The following is a 22,060-nucleotide window of genomic DNA, read 5'->3' as shown; positions in this document are numbered from 1 at the left end:
CTATAGATGTTCAAGATCTGCCTGTTTTTCAGTGTAGTCCTGTTTCTCTGAGTGTGACTGGCTGGATGTGCTCTCTTTATCCTCTAACATGAACTTACATTGCCATGCCATGTAACATGACATGAACTTTCTACATTTTGAATAAAAATGAAATCCTGAACCAGAAGGGTGGAGATTTCTTACCAGCTCTGACCTTAAAGCTGCAGTCTGTAACATTGAGAAGAGAGCAGACTTCGACTGAAAATTTGAAGAAAAACAGGTTTCACGCCACTCCCCCACCCTCTCTGCTTCACTCATGCCACACCTCCAAGCTCCACCCCTCTAACAGCATCTGCGCGGCTACCGCATGCGACCAGAAGGGGTGGGGGGGGTGGGGGGGGGGGGATTCAGCGTGTGTGAGCTGTGATTGACACTCCATCAGACGCTCCTCTGGCTGTGATTGGTTGTTTTGACTCGTCCCGAATTATTCTTTCCAGATTGAAATACAGGCAGTAGGCGGTACCAATTGAAGCAGTTTTTTTCACAGGTTACATATCACATGTACTGCTGTCTGGGCATAGGGACAGTTTTAGCCAATATGACAAAAAAAGTGATTTTTAAAAACTTACAGACTTCAGCTTTAAAATGCAATGTGGATTTCTTTTATGTGTGGCGCCATGTTGACGGTGGACAGCAGCAACATCGAAAGAAAGTTTACCTTGGTTTCAGCAGCAAAGGGATCCTGGGTATATCTGTGGGCTATGGGCTGGCTGTCTCCCTGTGCATGTGTGTGTTCTCTCCGGGTACTACTGCTTCTTTCAACAGTCCAAAAGCCTTACTTCTAGGTTAAATTGTGGCTCTAATTTCCCCTTAGATGTGTGGTTCATGTTGCCTTGTCTGTCCAGGGCTTTGCAGATAACAGCAGCACCCCTGTGACCCCGATGGACAAGCAATAGAAGAAAGATTGATGGATGTTTACTTGATTTTTTTTTTTTTTTTACAAATTCCTTAGTTAGCATGCAGGGAATGTGTGAAAATTAAAAATGCAGAGAAAAAAATTTGTATGAAATTGTCTTGTTAACAGCTGCTATATGTGCCACTGAGTGCACTGATTAGCAAATACCATCTTGAGCCCTGTTGAGGTTTTAGTTGGTGTGTTAGATCCAGGTTGGTAGTTCAGAGGCAAATGAGACACAGTCTAACTTTACAATGGAAGTTATCGAAATGTTCCCCTTATGTGCAGGTTTTGATGAAGTGAAGCTCAATGAGCTCGGACCATTCTGCTTCCTTCCTGATGGTGCTCATACATTCTAAATCTGATACTATGTTTTCTTTCGGAGTACCTCTAAAGCCCTTTGAGTAATAAAAATTAATATTCTTTTTTTTTAATGAGTAGCCAATCAGACGCAGCAACAGCTTGATATTGCCTCAAAAACAAGTCATGCTGGGATCTCTTCGTCTCATTTTCCAGTTGCTGCAGGAGCCGAGCAGACATTAATGGCTGACCAGAAACTGACCAGTCCTCTGCCGCCACAGGATGGTCCCATCATTAACAGGTCGCTGTGGTTGTCAAGGGTCATTTAGGCACATTAGACATGGTCCAGCTAGCATAACCTGCTAACCACTTCATACAGTGGGAGATTGCTGGAGGCAAAGTGCGACAAACATTAGAGGTTAGTTCGTTATGAAGAAGCCCTGGTCTGGACCTGAGAGGGAGGAGAGGGAACCCTGGACTCCGGCCACGGATGGGGCAGAGACACACAGAGGAGGGCCGGGGTGTTCAGAAGTGGGTGGTTAAGTACACACCAAGAAGAGGTTAGAGGAGTTGGTCCTGGTGATTTATCCGTGTGGTTTCACCATATGACTTGGTGTTCTGAAACCACTCCCCAGCAGACACACAGATTCATTCTGTCCTCAGCAGCTCAGTAGAGGAAACTTTGGAGACGGCACAAAAAGGATTTCATTTCAGCTCAGGCAAGAGGATTTTGAAGCGGTTTTATGTAAAATACAGATATAGAACATGAAGTATTAAAATAAATCAGCTATTTCTCCCTGTACCTAAAATAAACTGATGACAAAGACGTCTTTTGTTGAATCTGAAATTTGAACTTGCTGGTGAAGATTCTCAGTAATCCAGGTCATAGTCATTACAAAAAAGTAAAAAAAATAAATAAATAAAACAATCCAATGGACTTTGTTTAAAGTTTGAAGATGTTTCGCTTCCCATCCAGGAAGCTTTTTCATTTCAAAATGAAAATTTTGAATGAGATGAAAATGAAAATTGAATTGAAAAATCTACAGGACAAAATCAAGTTTTATCAGATCAGAATTATAAAAAGGCTGGAGGATATATGTCAGTTGGTGGCTGTGAAGCTATAGAAAAAAATGTGCAGAAACTTAAAACAATTTTTTATAAATGGAGCTTCAAATTTCAGTGTCAGGCAGTATGATGATTACTGGGCGTTTCTGAATGCAAAAAAACTGGCAAAAAAGACAGATCTGGTCTGTAGAGGCAGGAGAGTAAAGAATTTAATATGTTCATCTCAAGAACTAAAAAAAAAAACATTTTACATCATTATCATTTAGACCTTTCACATTATACAAAAGCCTAAATAAACAATGTGTGATGTTATTTTTTTTTTTTTTCGAACATTTATCACCTAAGTTTATGCCTTTTTGTCTGACAATCAAGCAGAATTACCGGACATTTCTCCTTTTTTTTAATTGATCGTCTAATTAATTGTTCTGGTCAAATCACGGTATTCATAGATTTAAATAAATTTACTATAAATGTGTTTTACTGGATTTATTTTAGTTTAAATTATTACATGATGGTAGGCCTGAAAGTTTAGTTTCCTTACATTAAATATAATTTTCTCAAATGTGTTGAGAAAAATCGCTTAATAAAGGAAGGTTATCTTTTTTTTTAAGTTGCTAAATTAAAGAAATCAGGAAAAATAAAAAGAATGAGATGGCGTTATACAGCATTGACGCTGTAAAGATAACGTTACTGGAAATGTTTCATCTATGCAACCTGGAAGCAGCCCTCTGCTTTGGTCTGGCTGGTTCCAGGGTAGCTGTGGCTCCATTTTTAAACACTAAACCCATTTTAGCTCAGGACCTGCTAACTTTGGCCATTAGTGTGTTTGTATGTAAATGTGTTTGCGTGCTTTTTATGCTGAATAGAATTTTTTCTTGTTATTGACGGGACTCCCGGGGTTTCTTACACACCGAGAGCCAAATGCCTTGAATCACCGAGTTAAGACGATTGAGAATCATGAAAACATCATTCTGGTATTTGTCATTGAAAAACTTTTGGGAGGATGCATGAGTCACAACATATTTAGGCATATCCGTGTCTGCAGTCTTGTGAGGACAGAAATGAAGCATTAATTGATCATCAATAAACATATTTGTGGTTCTTGCTTCATTTTTTTGTTATCAGAGCTTAAACTTTTTTTCAGCATTTTAACTCCTGCTTAGTCACTCATAGCTGGAGCTCTAAAGAGAGAAAAATCCACAAACAATGCATTTTTATAGTTTGTAATTACTACTGCCTTTTTTTTTTCTTTTGTTGTGGTGACAAGATCAAATCCACAAGACAAAGCTCAGACACACTATCTAGAATTAGTTAAAAATGAATGGCTCCAAATGGAACTTAAGGAGGCGTTGAAGTTAAATTGAGAGATCAGTTACTGCCGGGTAGCTGTGAGTGAGGGGCCACTTTTCAGCTTTTCCAAAGATCAACTACACTTGATCCCGATGTGTCACTCCACTTCTGGGTAACAAGTATGCAAGAGTATCGGTTCAGCTGTGACCAGAAAGGAAACAATATCCAGTCTCTATGATCATAAATCATAAATAATTAACTTTCATGCAGTAAAACTAACTTTTTAAGAAAAAAACAAAAAATGTATAAATCCAGAAAGTTCAAAAGAAATAAAAATATATATTTTTTGTTAATACTATAAACAATGTGACCTACATTTATATAATAGCATTGCAGCTTAATGTACTTATATAAGACATATAAATACTATAACTGAATGGTAACTTACAAATATTATTGATTAACTTACTAATGGATACTAAAAATTAAAAGTATCCTACTTATAATTAAATAAATGAATGAATTGTAACCTATTTATAAATACAAAAAAAGAACTGTAACGTACTTATAAATACTTTAAATTAACTATAGCTTACTTATGATACTAAAAATCTTATTTATTAATAATATAAATTAATTTTAACCAACTTATAAACACTAAAAATCAACTGTACCACCTATAAATACTACAAACAAGATTTAACTTATTTATAAATACTTAAAATAAACTGTAACTTACTTTTGGTTCCCAAAAATTCACTTTATCTTATCTATAAATAGTAAAAATGAATTTTAAGCTACTTATATATATAGATAAAATGAACTGTTACCAGCTGTGATTGGGTATGAATGCCGTTTGGGTTTTGTCATTATGTTTTGTTGGTGTTAAGAAAATTAGCATTAAAAAAAGTCAAAGTGTTCAAAAAAAACAGCTGGTTTTCCTCTATGTATGCATTTTTTATTGATATATTATTGTTAAAAAATCTTAACATTTGAGCCTATTTATTTATTTTATTACTTGTTCTTTTTATACTGTAAATCAATATTATTTGTTTTTTTATGAAAAGATATGCATGACAAAATGCATCAGCAAGTAAATATTGGTCATTATTAAAAGACCAATATTTACCCCCCATTAGGCATCCCTTTGAACCTGACCTGCATCCGGAACGGGTAGTTTCCAGTATAGATGCACTCAGCTGTAAAGCACCATCATGACACTGAATACCTGGGTTGAACCTAGAGTTGCCTCACCGAGTCATTAATCCTGCTGAGCAGTACAGCCCTCAGGTCATATAGAGCAGCAAAAGTTCTGAGTCACAATTCAAACAAAGCAACCGAGTTTCTGTCTGTGTGAATTTCTATTTGCCCTGGAATACAACAGAGGCTTGTCACTGCAAAAGCCACACAATGATGAGGAGTAAGGCACACGCCATCACTCACATACCAGTCCTTTGTCCAGTGTCCTGCCATGACGTGAATGAGTTTCCCCTCGCCCACACCTTCTCAGGCGGTGGAAGTGTGGGCACGCTGCTCTTCACTCTAAAGCAAGTCGCCTGATCCAGAGAAACTAGATTACTGAGGCAGAGGTGTCCTGCTGTAAGTGTTACAACAATGCAGGAATAACCTCTGAAAGCCACATTCTCCGACCTGCTCGTCACTTAGAATGATAGTCGGCTGTAATTAAAGCTGGGCTTTTTGGTAATTGCCAACAGTCCAAGCTTAATTTCAGGGGGGCTGCAGTGGAAAATATGTATATTCTACACCAGCCTCCCTTTGCAACCTATAATCTAGCGATACTAAAAGAAACCCAATACAGAATACACAGAATGTTCCTTTATTTAGATAAGCCGATGTTTTGTTTTTTTTAAAAAGAAAAGCAGTTGTAAATCACAAGTCACATAAATATGGTTAAATTCTTTCAACTCCTCTTTTTCTCATCAGTAACGGACGTCGCTAACAGCCCCTTGCAAAGCATCCACAGTAAACTTTTGTTTTACGATCACAAATGTTAAATCAGGCATTTGCATTCAGATTCCTTTATTCTAAGACATCTAAATAAAATTCAATCTGTTAGGGTAGGAACGTCACAGAGTTAGTCTAAAGAGTACATTAGCCTCTACTTCCATTTTACAATAAATGTTCTGTCAGACGTTTGTTAGAGAATATGAAGCATCCTGAAGACAAATGAGGTTGGAAGAAGATTGTGGAGAAGATTTAAAGCAAATTTATAAAACAAACACTTTTAGATTATGAGCACCTTGCGGGTATGGGCTTCAGAAACTGAATTTAAATGGTTATAAAACTGGATTCATGTTGTTAGATATACATAAAGGACATATTGGGGAAATTAAATTCCATGACTCGGTCCCGTCACAACACAGGTAGCCGCTAAAAAGTTAAAAAAGGAGACAAAAGTTCTTAATCTAAGACAATTTAGGAAAAACAATTGTATAAGATATATATTACTGTGTGTAAAAAAGGGTAGGACATAAACATTAACCTATAAATATAGGTTATATGATTGAATGAAGTAAAGCACGGATGCCTGAGGTGGGGAGTCCAGTGCAAAATTGAGCAGATTGTGAATAAAAGGCAGAAAGTAAACAGCTCAAGTTCAAACAGCTTATGAAAATTCAATGCATTGGTTTGAAAATAATTTTTTAGTAAAGTTAAACTGAGTTAAAGAGTTTATGACTAAAATATTTGTTTTGAAAATGCTTTTTTTTTGTATGGGAAATTCAGTTTGTCTGTTTTCCTCCATTCAACATAAATTATAGTTCAAAAATAAAATTGGAGTATTTAGTCTCCGGGTAATCAAATACAAATTCACTGCTTTAAATCGCATATAGTTTTACTTTTTTTTTCATCAAGTAAAAATATTTTTACGACATTTTGAGCTGATGTGAGTTGATTTGCAAACACACACTGATGGTACGCCACGCAAATATAGCTAAAGCTAATATCAACACACAGCATAACTGTTAGAACGACCTCGCTATTTTCTATCATGATGTTTTTGTATACTTTTTTTTCACTGTAAATGACTCCACAGAGCGAATCTATGCTACACAGCTTCAGCTCAAAGTTGCTGTAAAATAAGTCTAACCTGATAAGGAATGAAAATTTGTGAATCTGTTTGATTGCTCTGTCGCAAAACAACTAATGCATCTGACACAAAAAACTGTCTTTCTAATATAAATTAAATTCTAGAACTGAAAGTAGAACAAATAAATCAAAGAGTTGACCTCTTTTCTGGTCACGGCATTGAAAGCTGAGTTTTCAGCATAACAAAACACCTTTTAAACCAAATAAATTCTGAAATGTATTTTCATAAATGTATTAAATGTCTTAGAACTGAATACAATCAACAATTGAATTAAATATACTTTCTGCTCTAACCATCATATGAAAATTGGCACGACAAAATCTAGCATCACATGATCATCATTTCATCACTTAGTAAAGAAGCTAAGAGGGCAATGCTAAAGAAGCTGCAGGGGCCTCTGGTGGGTGAGGAAAAACTTTCTGCATCTCATAAATTTAACCTGAAATAAAAAATCAACTAAGTAGAAAGGTATTGTTTAAAGAAAGCCATCACAGGTTGTTTAGAAGCTGCTCTCTATAAGCCTGTGAAACCATGTGGAGGACAATGAAGTGGTCAGATGACACAAGCATTTATCTGATCAACATGCATCACTTTGCTTTTCTTGAGCTTGCTGATTAGAAGATGAATAAAGAACTGATGTAAAAGGAGAGAGACTGGAACAAAGGTTTACTAAGTTTTACAAAGTAGTTAGCCACCAGTGGACACCACTGCATTTGTGATTTAAAATCATTTGAGGCCATTTATCTTCACAACAATTCAGTGTTTTTTAGTAAAAGTCCAAAGGTTGGGGCTTCTTTTGCAAACTCCTGTCTATGGAAATCCACTATAAGTACACCTCTAACTCTTAAAACAAGGATTTACACGCAAAAGAATAAAACAAAAAACCCTGTTGCTATTATGTAAACAGCAACAAACACATTTCTAACACTGACACTACCTTTCATGCTGCCATAATGAGTTTAAGGCAACAACCATTACGGAAAGCAACTTAATGTTGCATGACTCAGATGAGCTGTCTTCTGAAATATTTACAACAACCCAAAGCTTTTAACATCTTTCCAACTAAATTAAGGATTTATGGACACCGTTAACATTAAAGTTAACCTCTGAACAAATAGATAAAAATCTGAGATGAAAGCTGTTTGCAGTCTGCAAAGCTAACAGTCAATGTGGGACATACCCACACAGGTGAGGGACTTCCAACGTGAGAACATGTTCCCAAATGCACATGTCTCGACAATGATCTTTCCCTGATCCTAAATGAAATGAGATCTCTCTAACTTCCCTGTGCCATTTTATTGTTTTTATGCTCTGTAATGAGTGCAGCCACCCACTACCTCCTACTTCCAAAGCAGCTGGATAAAATATACTTGATGATGTGCCAAGTTTACCCTTTTTTCTCTGCTTCATACGCCTGAGCGGCACCGTTTTGTCTTTCTCCATTAACCGGCCCTGAACCGTGTACAATGATCTCCCGCCGTCTCAGCGGGATAAAAACACAGAGAGGAGACACAGAGCAGCAATGTTATTGTCAGGGGACAGGAGAGCTGCCACTTGTGCTCTGCTCCCATTGACTGAGATGACTCTTTAGCGCCCCTGCTGGTTGTTCTGTGTAAAATTACCAGAGTACAATGTCACGGTTTCCCACCAATTTTGAACAAAGTTGGATTTTTAATCAATGTGAGGTATATTTTTTATTTTAACAGATCAGTTATAAAAAGAACCAAACTTTCGTTTTAGTAGAGTTAAATCAAAAGTTTTCTTCTCTTTTTTTGTATTCAGAGTTTACATAATATGAACAAATAATGTGACTCCTTATTCCCTGTAATTTAACCAGCAACATGATCCAGAATGAAAGTACAGTAGGAGAGTCTGAGGAACTCATCTAAAAAACATTGATTAAATATGTTAACATATTAACAACTAAATGAAAAATTAAGCATAGCTTTAATGATTTAATGGGATATTATCACTAATGTCAGTACATTTGCAAATGTTATGGTCAGATTCCTTTTTGTGTTTCATAAAAAAAGATTACATAAACATATTTTAGCTTGGTCTTTATGTTTAAACATTATTAAAAAGTGACATCAGAGGAAGAGATGAACTTGTTGATTGCCATCTTTAGATCACTGGCACCCTCTACTGACTAACCAAAGTGGATTCGTTAATAATCATGATGTCAGACTTAAAATATAGTTATGTTAGGAATTTTATTTATATATATATGAACAGATGTAAAAACAAAAGTAATTTCTTTCTGTCAATGTGTCCGTCAATTGGTGAATAATTCTATTTAGCTTGTGTCTTTTTGCAGGGAAGGGAGACATCTTGTTGCTGGTTTTGAACATCTTTGACCTAATTACAATCAATGACCCAATCCTAGTTACTAAAAACAGTGCGAGACATCCACAGGCTTGTCTTTAAATTCTCAAAACTCCCTGATTAATTTGTTTTATGTTCCCTTTAGAAATGTACAAGCTAATAAATAAATTTGGTGCATAGAAACCTATGAAAAAGGAAGATGTCAAAAACAAACAGCCAAAAACACGAGAAGTACTTAAATCCAGAACATTAACAATACTTATTTGGGTTTGATGAAATGTTAGAGGCACAAGATCCAAATATTTCAGTGTGGTTTGGTATCAAAGGAGTCATTTATCCATCTCTCTCTGAATGTGCTCAAATTATATTTCAGCAAGAAATTTCCAAGTGGTTAACTTAGAAATTCAAAGAACAAAGCCGGTCATTGTTCCAGGCTGGGGATATAATACTCAAAATAACACTATTCTGTTTTTTGCATCTGATTTTCAATCTTCTTTAGTAAAGATTTGACGATTGATTAATGTCAGATTTAAGGCTTGATCCACATAAATTGCTGGTGCAAATGAAGAGGTTCATATCTATTTAAGGCATTTTGCTGGTGATCTTTAAGAATTATGTGTGCAATGGTGATCCAGAACACTCTGTTTAAATGAGAACTTTGCATGTGCTACTGGAATAAAAGAAATGACCAAAGCTGCAGCCATGGGTTTGGAAGGTATAATTGTAATGTAATAAATAATACCAATAATAATAATAATGATTATTTTTATAGTAAGTCCTTCAAACAAAAATTATAAGATTTTAAAAGATCAAAATCATTCTGCCCAAACACAACAATCCCCCATGAGAGCCAGTGCTACAACACTATGCTGAGAGGCCTAATGCAGACATCAGCTATGGTTAGCCTCCCATCTCCACTGGTAGCCACGGTCCTCTCAACTTCAGAACTTTTTTTTTAAATTACGCACTAAATCAGTGAATGGGCCAGATAGTGAAGCTTAAACTTATAAACTTCTTGACCCAAATGATCTTTATACATACTTTTGTAGAACAACGGGAACAAAAAAGTGAACTTTTTGTCATGATCTGCTCTGATAGCTAGCCTTAATTGCTTATATCATTCTCCGGCCGTTCCCGCCCGGCCGTCTATTTACTTCTCATCTCATCCACCTGCGGTCGGGGCTTTATATTCGATCCCGCCCAGCTATCGAGGTCAGATCATAATTTTGTTTTCTGTTTGTTTTCTGTTTCGTCTGTTAGTCAGTTTTTAGTTCTTTCATGGTTCCTGGCGGCCAGTGGAAAGAGAGGGTTTTGTGTCTGTCTTGTCTCCTGATGGTGTCCTGTTCTTTCGCTGCAGAGTTCCTCAGGGTTTTGGCTCAACGTGGGAAGGATCAGTTTTATCCTGGTAAGCCTGGCTCCAAGGAGAGGACCAGTCTAAAGTCATGCTCGTCCTGGTTCAACATCTTGTCTCTGATTCCTCTCAACCGCAGGGTCCGCCCATCTGCATCTGAGGCTGCCTATTTGCATCTGTGCGTGTTGTTTTGGGCATGCTTCTTGACTCTGTCAGACTCGGAACCTGCCTGAGCACTCTGAGAATTCCTGGAAGTCTGGATCCTACTGTTCCTGCCTGATCTGTCTTCCCCTGACTTGGATCGGCTTCCTGCAAGCTCTCTGGGGCTGCAGCATTGGGGGCACTGTGTGACGCACGCTGCATTGCTTAGAAGACCATCGGCCCCGCGCGCCTCTCATGGACTGGTGACGGTGCTGGACTGGACTATCAAACCAGGTAAGTGACTCACACAGATAATCCTCTGCTGTCAGATGATCGTGGTCACTTACCTGCGTTTCTCCCACAAACCAGAGTGTTTGTTATTTGGCGCCCCGCCTCCCTCCTGCAGTTGCCGTGAGATACAGCCCCGCGCTCCTGATCTGTTTCTGTTTGTTTTATGTTAATAAACGTTTTGAACTTTCCCACTGACTGTCTCACCTTGAATACTGGGTCCATCTTTCCCGTTTTCATGACACTTTTAGCTTAATGCTCTGAGCTCTGTGAGCGTTCCACAACGTCCGGGGACTTTGTCTTGTCTCGGTCTTGTTATCTTGTCAATTGTAACAGTGCTGAGGCTGATGTGTTGCGAACACCACCATAATCCAAGCCTTCATATCAGATAATCATTGTTTAGACTCCACCCCCTCACCACCTTCATTCCACTAGCCTCTCTATGATTTCCCTGTCTAAGCATATGCTCAGCATATTCAGGAAGACAAAACACAATGAAGAGAAGTTTGTACCTGCTGATCTACTAATTTTAAACAAGATATTTGATTTGCACCTGGCTAGTATATCAGTTTTGCCCACACTATGAAGTTTGCACATGTTTTTAAACACACTAATCTTGATCTTAGAACTTGGAGGCACATGTTTTCCTGTTCATCTTCTTTTGGAAACCAACCTACTGTTTGCATGAACAATTCTGTTTCTCTTTGAGTGCATGGTCAACATGCATGTCTATTTGTTAAAGAACCAAGTTTAGATTTGTCCGGTTATTGTTGCAGCTGAGAATAACATAAGATGATTCAGAGCCTCAAAAGGACAGGTTTAAATGTACTGACAAAATAAGACATATAACTAAATTTTGAATCATTTATTGTCATTAAAATGCACTGCATATGATTAGCCATTTAGGCTAGCCCCTGTCTACAATCAGTTCTAGAACAACAGCCGGTTAAAAAGTGCGTAATATAAGAGTACACGAGAACAGCATGATAAAGGTTTTTATTAGGCATCTTCCTCTGAGTTTTTGATGCTTAAATCCAGGATGTTCCTAACAGACAGCGGTTAAAAGCTTAAAAGGATATAAAAGATTAAATATACTTTGTTGAGCCTACCTATGATCTACTGTAAATCGCGCTCTCTCACAGCCTGTATGTGAAGACAAGTCTCAACATGACAGAAAACATGACTTCCTATAAAATAGCCTCTGACAACACAGTACTTCCTATGGCTTACATTTTCAAATCCTACATGACACCGCAGGAAAGACAACCTCAAGTCTTCTTTACTCAGCAATAGCGTCCACACCAAAGGGTGTTGTTGTACAATGGACTTGTATCTCTACTTGTTCTGTCCTAGCGCTGCATTAGATACAGTTTATCATAATATTCTTTTTAGAAAGACTTGAGTATTTTATAGGAATTAAAGGAACAGCACTAGTCTGGTTTAAATCTTATCTATCTGATCGAATTCAGTTTGTTCATGTTAATGATAGATCTTCAACATGCTCAAAGGTTACATGTGGAGTACCACAGGGATCAGTGCTAGGACCAATTCTCTTTACATAATATATGCTCCCAATCAGTAGAGTTATTAGACAGCATGGGATTAATTTCCACTGTTATGCTGATGATACCCAGCTATATCTGTCAATAAATCCAGATGAAGCTAACCCATTACATAGATTACAGGCATGTCTTGAAGACATAAGAACCTGGATGACTCTTAACTTTCTCCTTCTGAATGCAGACAAAACAGAAGTTAAAGTCTTTGGACCAGAGTCTTTGAAAAATAAGCTGATTTGTCTGTTGCTTCATTTGGATGGGATTAAACTGATTTCAGATAGTCCACAAACTGTAGTTAAAAGCCTTCAGCTGATCCAAAATGCTGCAGCCAGAGTTCTGATTAAAAAGCTTCTCTTCATTGGCTTCCTGTTAAATCCAGAATAGAATTTAAAATCCTCCGTCTCGCATATAAAGTCTTAAATGGCCAAGCTCCATCTGATATCAGAGATCTGATTGTTTCTTATGTTCCTAACAGAGCACTTCGCTTTTCAATCTGCAGGTTTACTAGTGGTTCCTAGAATTTCTAAAAGTAGAATGGGAGGCAGATTTTTAGTTATCAGGCTCCTCTCCTGTGGAACCAACTACCAGTTTTAGTCCGTGAGGCAGACACCCTGTCTACTTTTAAGGCTAGGCTTAAAACTTTCCTTTTTGATAAAGCTTATAGTTAGGGTGGCTCAGGTTATCCTGAGCTATTTCTATAGTTATGCTGCTATAGGCTTAGACTGCTGGAGGACATAGGGACCCCTATTTCATCATTCTGCTTCATTCTATCTCTATTCTCATGCTCTGCAGATAGTTCAATCTCTAATGTTATGCTCTCTTTGCTTTTCCTCTCCACTGTCGCTACAAGCATGCTTAGTGTGAGGGATTGCATTTGAGTCAATGAGTCAATGCAATCAACTGGTTTTCCTTCAATAGAAAACTTTGAATCAATTTGACTGGATGATCTGGTTGAACTGTAAAGTGCCTTGAGATGACATGTGTTGTGAATTGGCGCTATAGAAATAAACTTAACTGAATTTAATTGTTGTTACCACAACTTAATAAAACAGGATTTTTTTTTAAACTATTTAGTATTTTTTTTAAATCTACATCAGAAATGTTTAACACATTTTTAATAAAGCTTGGCGTAACATATGTACAGTCTGTACTGTTTGACCATAGTTTAAAGGGGTATATATTTTAAATCCATATATCCAAAGATATCTGACAGATTACCACGTCCTTCTGGGATATCATTTGTATTTTTGTGTGTGTTTTTCCACTTACTTTTTCCTAAATTGATTAAGCCAGGCATACACTGTATGATTATTTGCCTTTTTTGGGCCGATTTTCCAGTCTTGTCAGAATTTTTCGATCGGGCTAATTTTCAGCCTGATCGTGCTTAGTATAGTATACAGGGGGTAACGAGGGGCGATCAGCCTCTCACGATCACCTTCCGATCAGGAATCCCGAGGTCGGGAGAAAATCAAACATTTTTTAAATTCAGTCGGCCTTCGTGGGCAAATCACTCAGTGCGCAAACAAGGATTCTTCTTCCTCCTCTAAGAATCAAAAAGCAGAAGCATGGCGGGGGTGCGGGTGAAGTGGAATTCTTTCTGTAAAATTGACAGATCGTAGTAGCCACATTTGCTCAGCCATTTCTTTGTCCAAATACATTGTTGCCTTTTCTTTTAAGGGCTTTCAGCACAAAATGACACAAATTGCCAAGGCAGCGCGTTTCTCTTTAGTGAGCTACATATTCCTCTTCTACTCGTTTGGCTTACAGATAGACGAGTCCGAGTAGCGCCATCTCACTGCAGAGAGGAGTCCGACGCAGTTTTTAGACATACAGTGTGAGCAGGTGGATCGCATCAGAGCGTCGGGCCACACAGTGTGAGAACATACATTGAGAGCTGCGAAATTTTAAACTCTGCGGTTTCGTTGTACAGTGTGAGCTGTAGCTGCGTGCGACGATTGAACATCTCGTACAGTGTACGCCCATCGCCAGTAAATAAAGCCTTTCCTGTATATCTACAATAACAGCACTGCTTTCAATGCAATAGGGAAACAACTTAGCATCTCCTAGTGAAATTTGAGGCATAAGAAAAGCTCCAGCATGAAAAAAGAAACATTTTATTCCAAGTGGGATAAGACCGGAATAGTGCCAGGAATACGGTACGACTATCAGTAGGGAGCTAAAGTTGCAGAGTTGTTGTATGTGAGAGTAAATGTCATTATTAATGCTAATACTGGTGATAACAATGCTATCCTTGGTCTTATAAATAGATAGATAAATTGTATAAAATAAACAAAGTCGGCGGGGGGGGGGGGGGGGGGGGGGGGAGTCACAGCTGTCACAGCTGCTAAAATTCAGAAGGCGATTCAGGATCATTGATGCTGTGTCTCTGTTTGAGTTTACAAGAAAAGTCAATTTTATTTTCTTTGATGAATTTGATAAGAGGCTCTAAAGATGTTTGACTACAACTTAGTTCCTGTAGATCGTTTTATATAAATGATATAAATGATCTCCATTGGTCTTTAACCACGCTGAGCTGTTTGCTTTACGGCATTGCAGGCTCTATGTTTTTTCTTTTCTTTTTTTTATGGTTCTGACAGCAGAGGGCGCCATGTCTGATAATGTCAGCTTGTTGCACCCAGTGATGGAATTCTCTTTAGGCTCATAAGGACTGGTTTTAATTCCCTTCCTTACCATCATATGTTTCTTTCTGTTAATCCCATGAAAGATGAATGTAGAGGAATTAAGAGCTCTGATTTGCTATACTCAGATAAAGCCAATGTCTCCTTAAGTCAAACATGAGCGGGGGTTAAGCGGCAGTGTGGTCAGGATGAGGGATGCGGTGGGCGATATGGTCATTAAATCATTGTTTTTTTATTCTATTGTGAAAGGGACAAAAGTGAAAATTAAAAAAACAACAAGTCTTCATTACTTTTTGCTATATTCACTGTATGGCTGTGACTGCATGTCACAGCTATCCAACTCTCATAACAACAAATAACACTTTAAATATATACCCATGCAAAATAAGCTTCATTGGGACATCAATTACATACAAGAGTGGGATTTTTAGTGCTAAACACCCGACACCCTAAAAACAGATTGGTCAACACAACCAAAAAATTGGATGAATTTTACCAATCTGTCTAGTAGTTATCAACTTTGAAAGCCAGAGCCAGGGTTTGAACCAATAATGCTTTGGTTGAAGAGGAAACAGCCAGACAGTCAGACCAGTAAACCATCTAACCAAAATTGGTTTAAACAACTAGATAGGTTGTTTTTGCCAACCAATCTAATCTTAAAGTGAAAATCTTAAAGTAACGACATATAATCCTCTTCTTTGAAATGCATCAATCCCCCAAGAGATAATAATAAAAGATGAAAGACTGTTTACAAATTGACAACTGACAGTTTACCTTTTTTTGTGGGGATGTGGGCGTTGGGCGGGATGTTAAACATAATTTATTCTAATTTATCATTTAGATGATAAAAAAAAGTTTTTATCACGATAATGATAAATGATGCGATAAATGCCCACCCCTTAATGAGGGAAAGTGGAGCCTCAGTGGATCCTCCACCTGTTTGCCCATACATGTTTTCCAACCCCCTCTGCATACAAACTCCCTATTTTTTTTATTACTCATTGCTGATGTCTTCTATTTACTTTCATTGTCTGACCATGTTATATGAATATAATATCTAAGAATGTTTTACATTTATTATTAAAGAGACAAATAACTGCACTTGTGCTCTTTGCTACAAAGCCAAACATGATATTATCCCCCATTAAAAGTAAAAATCTGTGATACATGCACAGTGGTTATATGAATATGGTAAAAAAAAACAACAACAAAAAAACATCACAGCCTTTTGTCAAAATGTTTCAGTTTAAAAGCCCTTTTTTTGTCTGTTGCACAATTATTCTCTCCCCCTAGTTGCAGTTTTCTCCTCTCTTTAGCTAAGGTCTGTGTTTTTATTCTTATCAGAAAGTGAATGTGAACTTTCAGGGAGCATAAGGCATCTTTGAGTGTAAAGAGATATAATGTTGTAATAAACACGTGTTCTTCTGATAAATACGCTTTTATATTCTTCTTTAGAATAATCTGAAAATGATTTGATTCTGAGCTGGATATGTGGGTATGTTGGTCTATTGTTGAAAGGTTCAGTTAAATACTGCTTAGTATTATCATAAAGAAGGGTTTTTAAATGTTGTTTTGTTTTCTACAATCATTTACTAATGAGACTATCTGCACTTTACTGTTTATAATGAAGTCTGTAAATTAAAAAAAAAAATCAAAGAAAATCAATAAAACATAAATTTACAGTGCCTGTGTTTTCTTTTACAAACATATTTTTTGGGAGAAAACATCTTTTATAACCACCACGTTATGTGATTTTAAAAAAGGCGTATTTTTAGTGAGCTTTGTGCATCAGCAGCGCTAATAACAGTGTTTAACAGGCTGTATCTCACAGGCTGGAGACAGAATGTACAGCAGCAGCCGCAGGAAGGAGCATCAGGTTCTGTCATGAACTCAGTGACACCACAGCCTGCAGTACCGGACACGCCCACTAGATGGTGACATTACCCCTTTTTAGAAACTTTCCAGTGAATTGAGCAGCGCGGAAAGAGAGATTATAGGGGAAAAATACAACAAGGTCTCTCATATTACATTTTGGAGCGTTTATCTGAAAACAAAACCAAACAGCAGGATGAGGAACACGCACTTCAAAGTTCCTAGTTCGGATCCGAGCATCCGAGTGTGAGAGATGACAGATGGACTGGAAGCAGAAAGGACCAGCAGATGTCCTGGTATCAGAAGAAAAGACCCCTCCACCCCAAAAAAAAAAAAAAAAAGGAGAAGAGTAAAAGTGGAAACGCAAATAAGAGAAGAGGCATATATAGGGAAGGGAGGGACAAATAAAAAGAAAACAACAGAGAAAGAAGTTAGAAGGGGAGGGGGGGTTGTTTTTATCCTCATGTGGACTCAGAGGGGTCAGTGAGTGCAAATGTTTTTAGACTGCCTGTCAAAACAATGCAGCTACCTCAACATCCCCACTTCTCTCTGTAATGCAAACAGACAAATGCATCAAAAATAAATGCGAATGCACGAAAACAACTCCAGAAATCCCTTTTTTCTTTTCTAACTATGCAGCAGCACAACCAGTGAAACATCAACAGTGCCTTTTAAAAATCTGCGTCACTGACTGCGCCACCATCATCCGCTCTGTTTGGGTTTGAGCGGTGACATAAACCAGCATGGGGGGAAGTGAAGAGCTGCAGCGTGGAGTAGCTCTGCCATGAACAAATGATGTCTTACCAGGTAAAGCAGGAAGGTGTGCAGGCCGGTGCCAAGACCGACGGAGGAGAGGATACCCAGGCCGACCCAATAGGCGCACCACAGTGTCCTCTTCTCCATGGAGCACACGTACTGCAGGGGCCAAAGAGAGGGACAGTCCACCACATGGCAGAGCCACATGCATAAGGGGGGGGAGGGACCAGAGAGAGAAGTTACATGAGTGAAAGTGTGAAAAACAGAGGGTACTTTAAAGGGTGGGAGAGGACAAGTGAGCGAGAGGAAGAGAGAAAGAGAAACCTTCAGAGGGAGAGGTTGTTGGGTTTCAGAGCAGAGCAGAGCTGTAGGGTAGGAGTGTTCAGCACTCAGAGAAGAACAGCACCATTATTCTTTCTGGTGGCAACCAGCTCTTACACAACATGTAAAATAACACAAGCCAAGATCTCTCTCTCTGTCTCCCACTCTTTCTCTCTCTCTCTCTCCACCACTATCAAATCATCCCTCCATTTTATACCTCCTCCCTTCAGCCAGGGCAGGTTGTTTCCAAAAGGAAGCATCAAGAATCCAGATTACGGGAAAAGAGGAGGGGACTTTAAAGGGTTTGAACGGAATATATGTCAGGAGGTTGGGAATGGTGAGGGGGGGGAGGCTTACCAAAGACTCAATTTCCCAGGAAACCCAGGAAAACAAAAACAGCACATACTGTCTCTGTTTGCTGGCAGAGTGCTGGGAAGTGAGGGGCCAGCCATGAGCAATTGTTCCTGAGAAGAAGTGATTACACAACTCACAGGCCTTTGCATACAAAACTGAAAAGAAAATGCCAATGGGACGTGAAAAGAGTATCCAAAACAGAGATAGTGGGAGAAAAAACTTCAGCGGAAGAGCTGCATGCAGATTTACAGAATGACTGGAGGATGATTTTAGGGAAGTTATAAAGAAAGCAGGGAAAAAAATAGTCTTATGTTATTTTAAGTAATACTATGACAGAATGATGCGTCGATTAAAAAGCTTCTCAATTACAGGATAAACAGTTTCTAATAAGGTGTATGCCTCTTAAAGCTAGAGCCTATGTAGCTGGTTACATCACTGACAGCCCCTATGGTATTTTCATATAAATAACAGTGCAGTCACCTTCTGATGTGGTCCCTCAATGCGGTAAGCAATAGAGAGAAGCATAAGAAGCATCACAAGGCCAAACACCATCTGTCTTTGATGCCAAAGCCTAAATAGAGAAGAAAAAGACAAGAAAAGAGGAAGGAAAATGAAACAAAAACAGAAAACACGATGGGGAGGAATCGTGTTTATAGGCAGAAAAGTTGGAGTGAGTAAAGCAAAAGGATTTTACGGGGAGGGGGGGTATGTAAGTTAAGACTGCAAGTATTAGTAACAGCTTTTAAAGGAGCAAGATCTTTGTTTTATGTAGGATACCCGAAGAAAATGTCTGAACTACCTCCTCAGAACATCATCAAGTTCTGCGGAGGCTTGTTTATTGACCATTCATTGGATTCTATTGTATTTGGACAAATATTTATTTTAAATTTAAGTGAAGACTGGAGCTTATTTTTTGTTTTTTATTTAATCTAATTATTGTAAGAGGCATGTTAAAGGATTTCTGATTGGCATGGCTGTCTAAAGCCAGTAAGATATTTATATTAAATCTGCTAAGGATTATTACCCTTACCTGTCTGAGGATCAACAGAGTTGCAGAGTCAGTGTAACACATTTTTCTATTCATACTTTTTCCACCACTTCTTATTGTTTTCTATTCCTATTTGCATATTTTTAATAACGCATGTCACTTTTCATTCTTTGCACATCCTTCCTCTTTATGCATGTCTTTCCAGCTCTTAAAGCTACAGTGTTTAATAATTGCAGGTATTTACTGAAAGAAATGTAAGATATTATTATTATGCATAATTATTTTATTAATTATCATATGAACTGAAAGTCTCAATCTTTATTTTTTTGTTGCCTTATGGAGGCAGAAATTAGGGGCGGAATTAGGAAATTTGGGGCCCTAGGCAAAAACAGGCATGTGGCCCTCTGAATTGAGAAAACAACACATAAAACAGACCCATTATACAGATACATAATTTTTTATAGAATAGACATACATTAATAGAATAGACATCCATTATTTGTTCTAGGTTTTGTCCCTCTCTTCTTGTCCCTTTCTTGTTGTTTTCCTCTCTATGTTTTGTACTCAGCTGACTTTTCATGCTGTCTCTAAAGGAATGAAAGATTGTTTCCAAGCACTAAGCTCACTTAGCTGATTGCTCCTTCCTGTGTTTCCAAAAAGGCGACGGCAAAAGTAAATAACCCAGTCCTTCTTTTCACAGTAGACAAGCCATGATCTGCTTATCTGTTCTCCATTTTTCATTTGGATGAAAAAATAGCTGCATGAATCATGACAGCAGACAAGATAGAGGAGAGCAGGAGGCGGGGTTACCAATCTACTTGCTCTGGAGAGCAGAGTTCGCTGCTTTTATATGTTGTTGCCAAAGTCTCGACTAGTAGAAAAAAGTCGCTATATTTGGTGCTAGATGTTTTTTTGAAATAAAAGTACTTGAGAGGTCTCAAAATAGTTGCTAAATATAGCGACAAAAACGCTAAGTTGGCAACACCCCTCTTTGCATCGTTTGTTTTGAAATGGTTTGTTGCGTTCTGATGACATTTTAGCAAAAGGATTTTGATAAAAAAACATAATTAATGTGCACAAGTAAGGAATAGCTGTATTAACTATACATATAAACAGAGTTTTATGGGGCCCCAGGAACTTGGCACCATAGGCAACTGCCTATTATTGGCCTAATGGTAAAGCAAATCACATGCTGAGAAGGTTGGAAGTACCTGGTTTGATCTCCAAAGAGTCTCATTATGGGTCCGTTAGCAAGACCCTTCATGACAGATTTCTTCCAAGTGGCAGGATCAAATGCATAGGAATGTAAAACGACTATACTAACATAAAGATTATTGATAATATTAGTCACAGGAATGCTAATAGAATATAAATCCCAGTTAAATTGCTAACAGAGTAAAGCAAAAGCAAAATCCCTTGTTTTTCCAGTGTGGCTATCGTCCAGTTGAGCATGAAATCATTTCTAAATGCAACTAAATGCGAAGTAAACGAACTTCAGGAGAAAAGCACCACAAACTATGAACTCAGTTAAAGTGGAAAGAATATATATATGTACCCTCAGGGTCCAACCGTGAGGGTACATGAAATGCTGAGCTCTTTAGATACAACATGCTAGTTTAAAAGCACTGTTAATATAGTTAATATATGAATGATCTAAAGCAATACAAACATTTGTTTCAACATTTCAACACAGGACTTAGCCTGTCTAAAAGCAATGTTAGTTTAGTTAATCTGACTTTTAAAGGACAGCTTATAAAGATTAAAAGGAAGGAACTCATCTTTCAATGACTGGGAGATAGTTGTAACAAGTTAGAACCTGTGCTTCAGAAATGTATTAGATTAATGTTTTATACCAGTTTATAGTTGCAGATACAGTTGCAGTATCTTGTTCTACCGCACCCATTTTCAAATGTCACCAAAAAATTGTAACTGTAGCAGTGAGGCAGAATCCTGGCTTTTCTTTTTTCTTAGATTATCTAGATGCATAAATGAGCTTCTTGCATCTTTGCTGTGAGCATTATTGGTGGTACTTTGACTGGATTTCCACTGGTGTAGTGGTTTATATGGTACACATAAAAATCACACAATTACTGTATTGGCAAGGTAAACAAACACAGTGAAGTGGGGAACAGTGAAGCAGGAACATTCACTTGTAGCAACTAGTGTGTTTTGTTAAATTTTTTAGAAGGGGAATGACATCCACCTGAACTTTACTGTTCATGAAGCTGGAAAACCAGAGGGATTGCCTAACTGATATGTTCACTTAACTCATGATTAAAATAAAACCTAATGAGAAGGTTTTATATTACATTTTCTAGAATGTTACTAAACCACACTGATCAGTACTTACAGAGATTAAAAGTTGAAAATTCCACTTAAATTCCCCCTAAATGGTTGTTGTTGTTATTTGACTGGAGTGACCGCTTACCTTATATGCAAGAGATTTAATTTAGACTTGGCTTTGAAAAGCCAAAATTTTCTGAACTTAAAATTGGCTTCAAGTCCCTTTTACTAAAATTTACATTTCAGATTAATAACAGGACACATACATTTTGTCTCATTTCTCAAATGCCAACCAGTAATATTTTTTCATTATTTTATAGAATCATTTATCAAACAAAGCCCTTATTCTTATGTTAGTGCAGCAGTACTTTGTTAGGAATCCAGTTTGTGTGGGTTGTTTTTGTGTTTTTCTCTCTCTACCGCCAGGTGGTGCCCTTCTCCTCCTTGGGCCTCCCTGCACACCTCGTTGGATCATTACCGGAGGA

At 37.8% G+C, this 22,060-nt stretch overlaps 1 protein-coding gene across 4 annotated transcripts in view; it reads right to left on the bottom strand.

Moving 5' to 3' along the window:
* Positions 1-22,060, bottom strand: part of LOC119791576 (vacuole membrane protein 1-like) — a 105,627-nt gene that overhangs the window by 64,674 nt on the left and 18,893 nt on the right. For 3 of the 4 annotated variants that reach the window (XM_038297758.1, XM_038297757.1, XM_038297759.1), the window contains exons 4-5: positions 18,785-18,875; positions 17,678-17,788 (exon numbers count right to left, since the gene is read on the bottom strand). In XM_038297758.1, the coding sequence (XP_038153686.1) occupies positions 17,678-17,788; positions 18,785-18,875 (202 nt within the window). The remainder of the gene's footprint in view (positions 1-17,677; positions 17,789-18,784; positions 18,876-22,060) is intronic. The other variant, XM_038297760.1, reaches the window with a different exon arrangement.

Source organism: Cyprinodon tularosa, unplaced genomic scaffold (genome assembly GCF_016077235.1).
Source record: "Cyprinodon tularosa strain WSP-4 unplaced genomic scaffold, ASM1607723v1 ctg396, whole genome shotgun sequence".
Lineage (NCBI taxonomy): Eukaryota > Metazoa > Chordata > Actinopteri > Cyprinodontiformes > Cyprinodontidae > Cyprinodon > Cyprinodon tularosa.
This window is presented reverse-complemented; position numbering and strand designations above follow the sequence as displayed.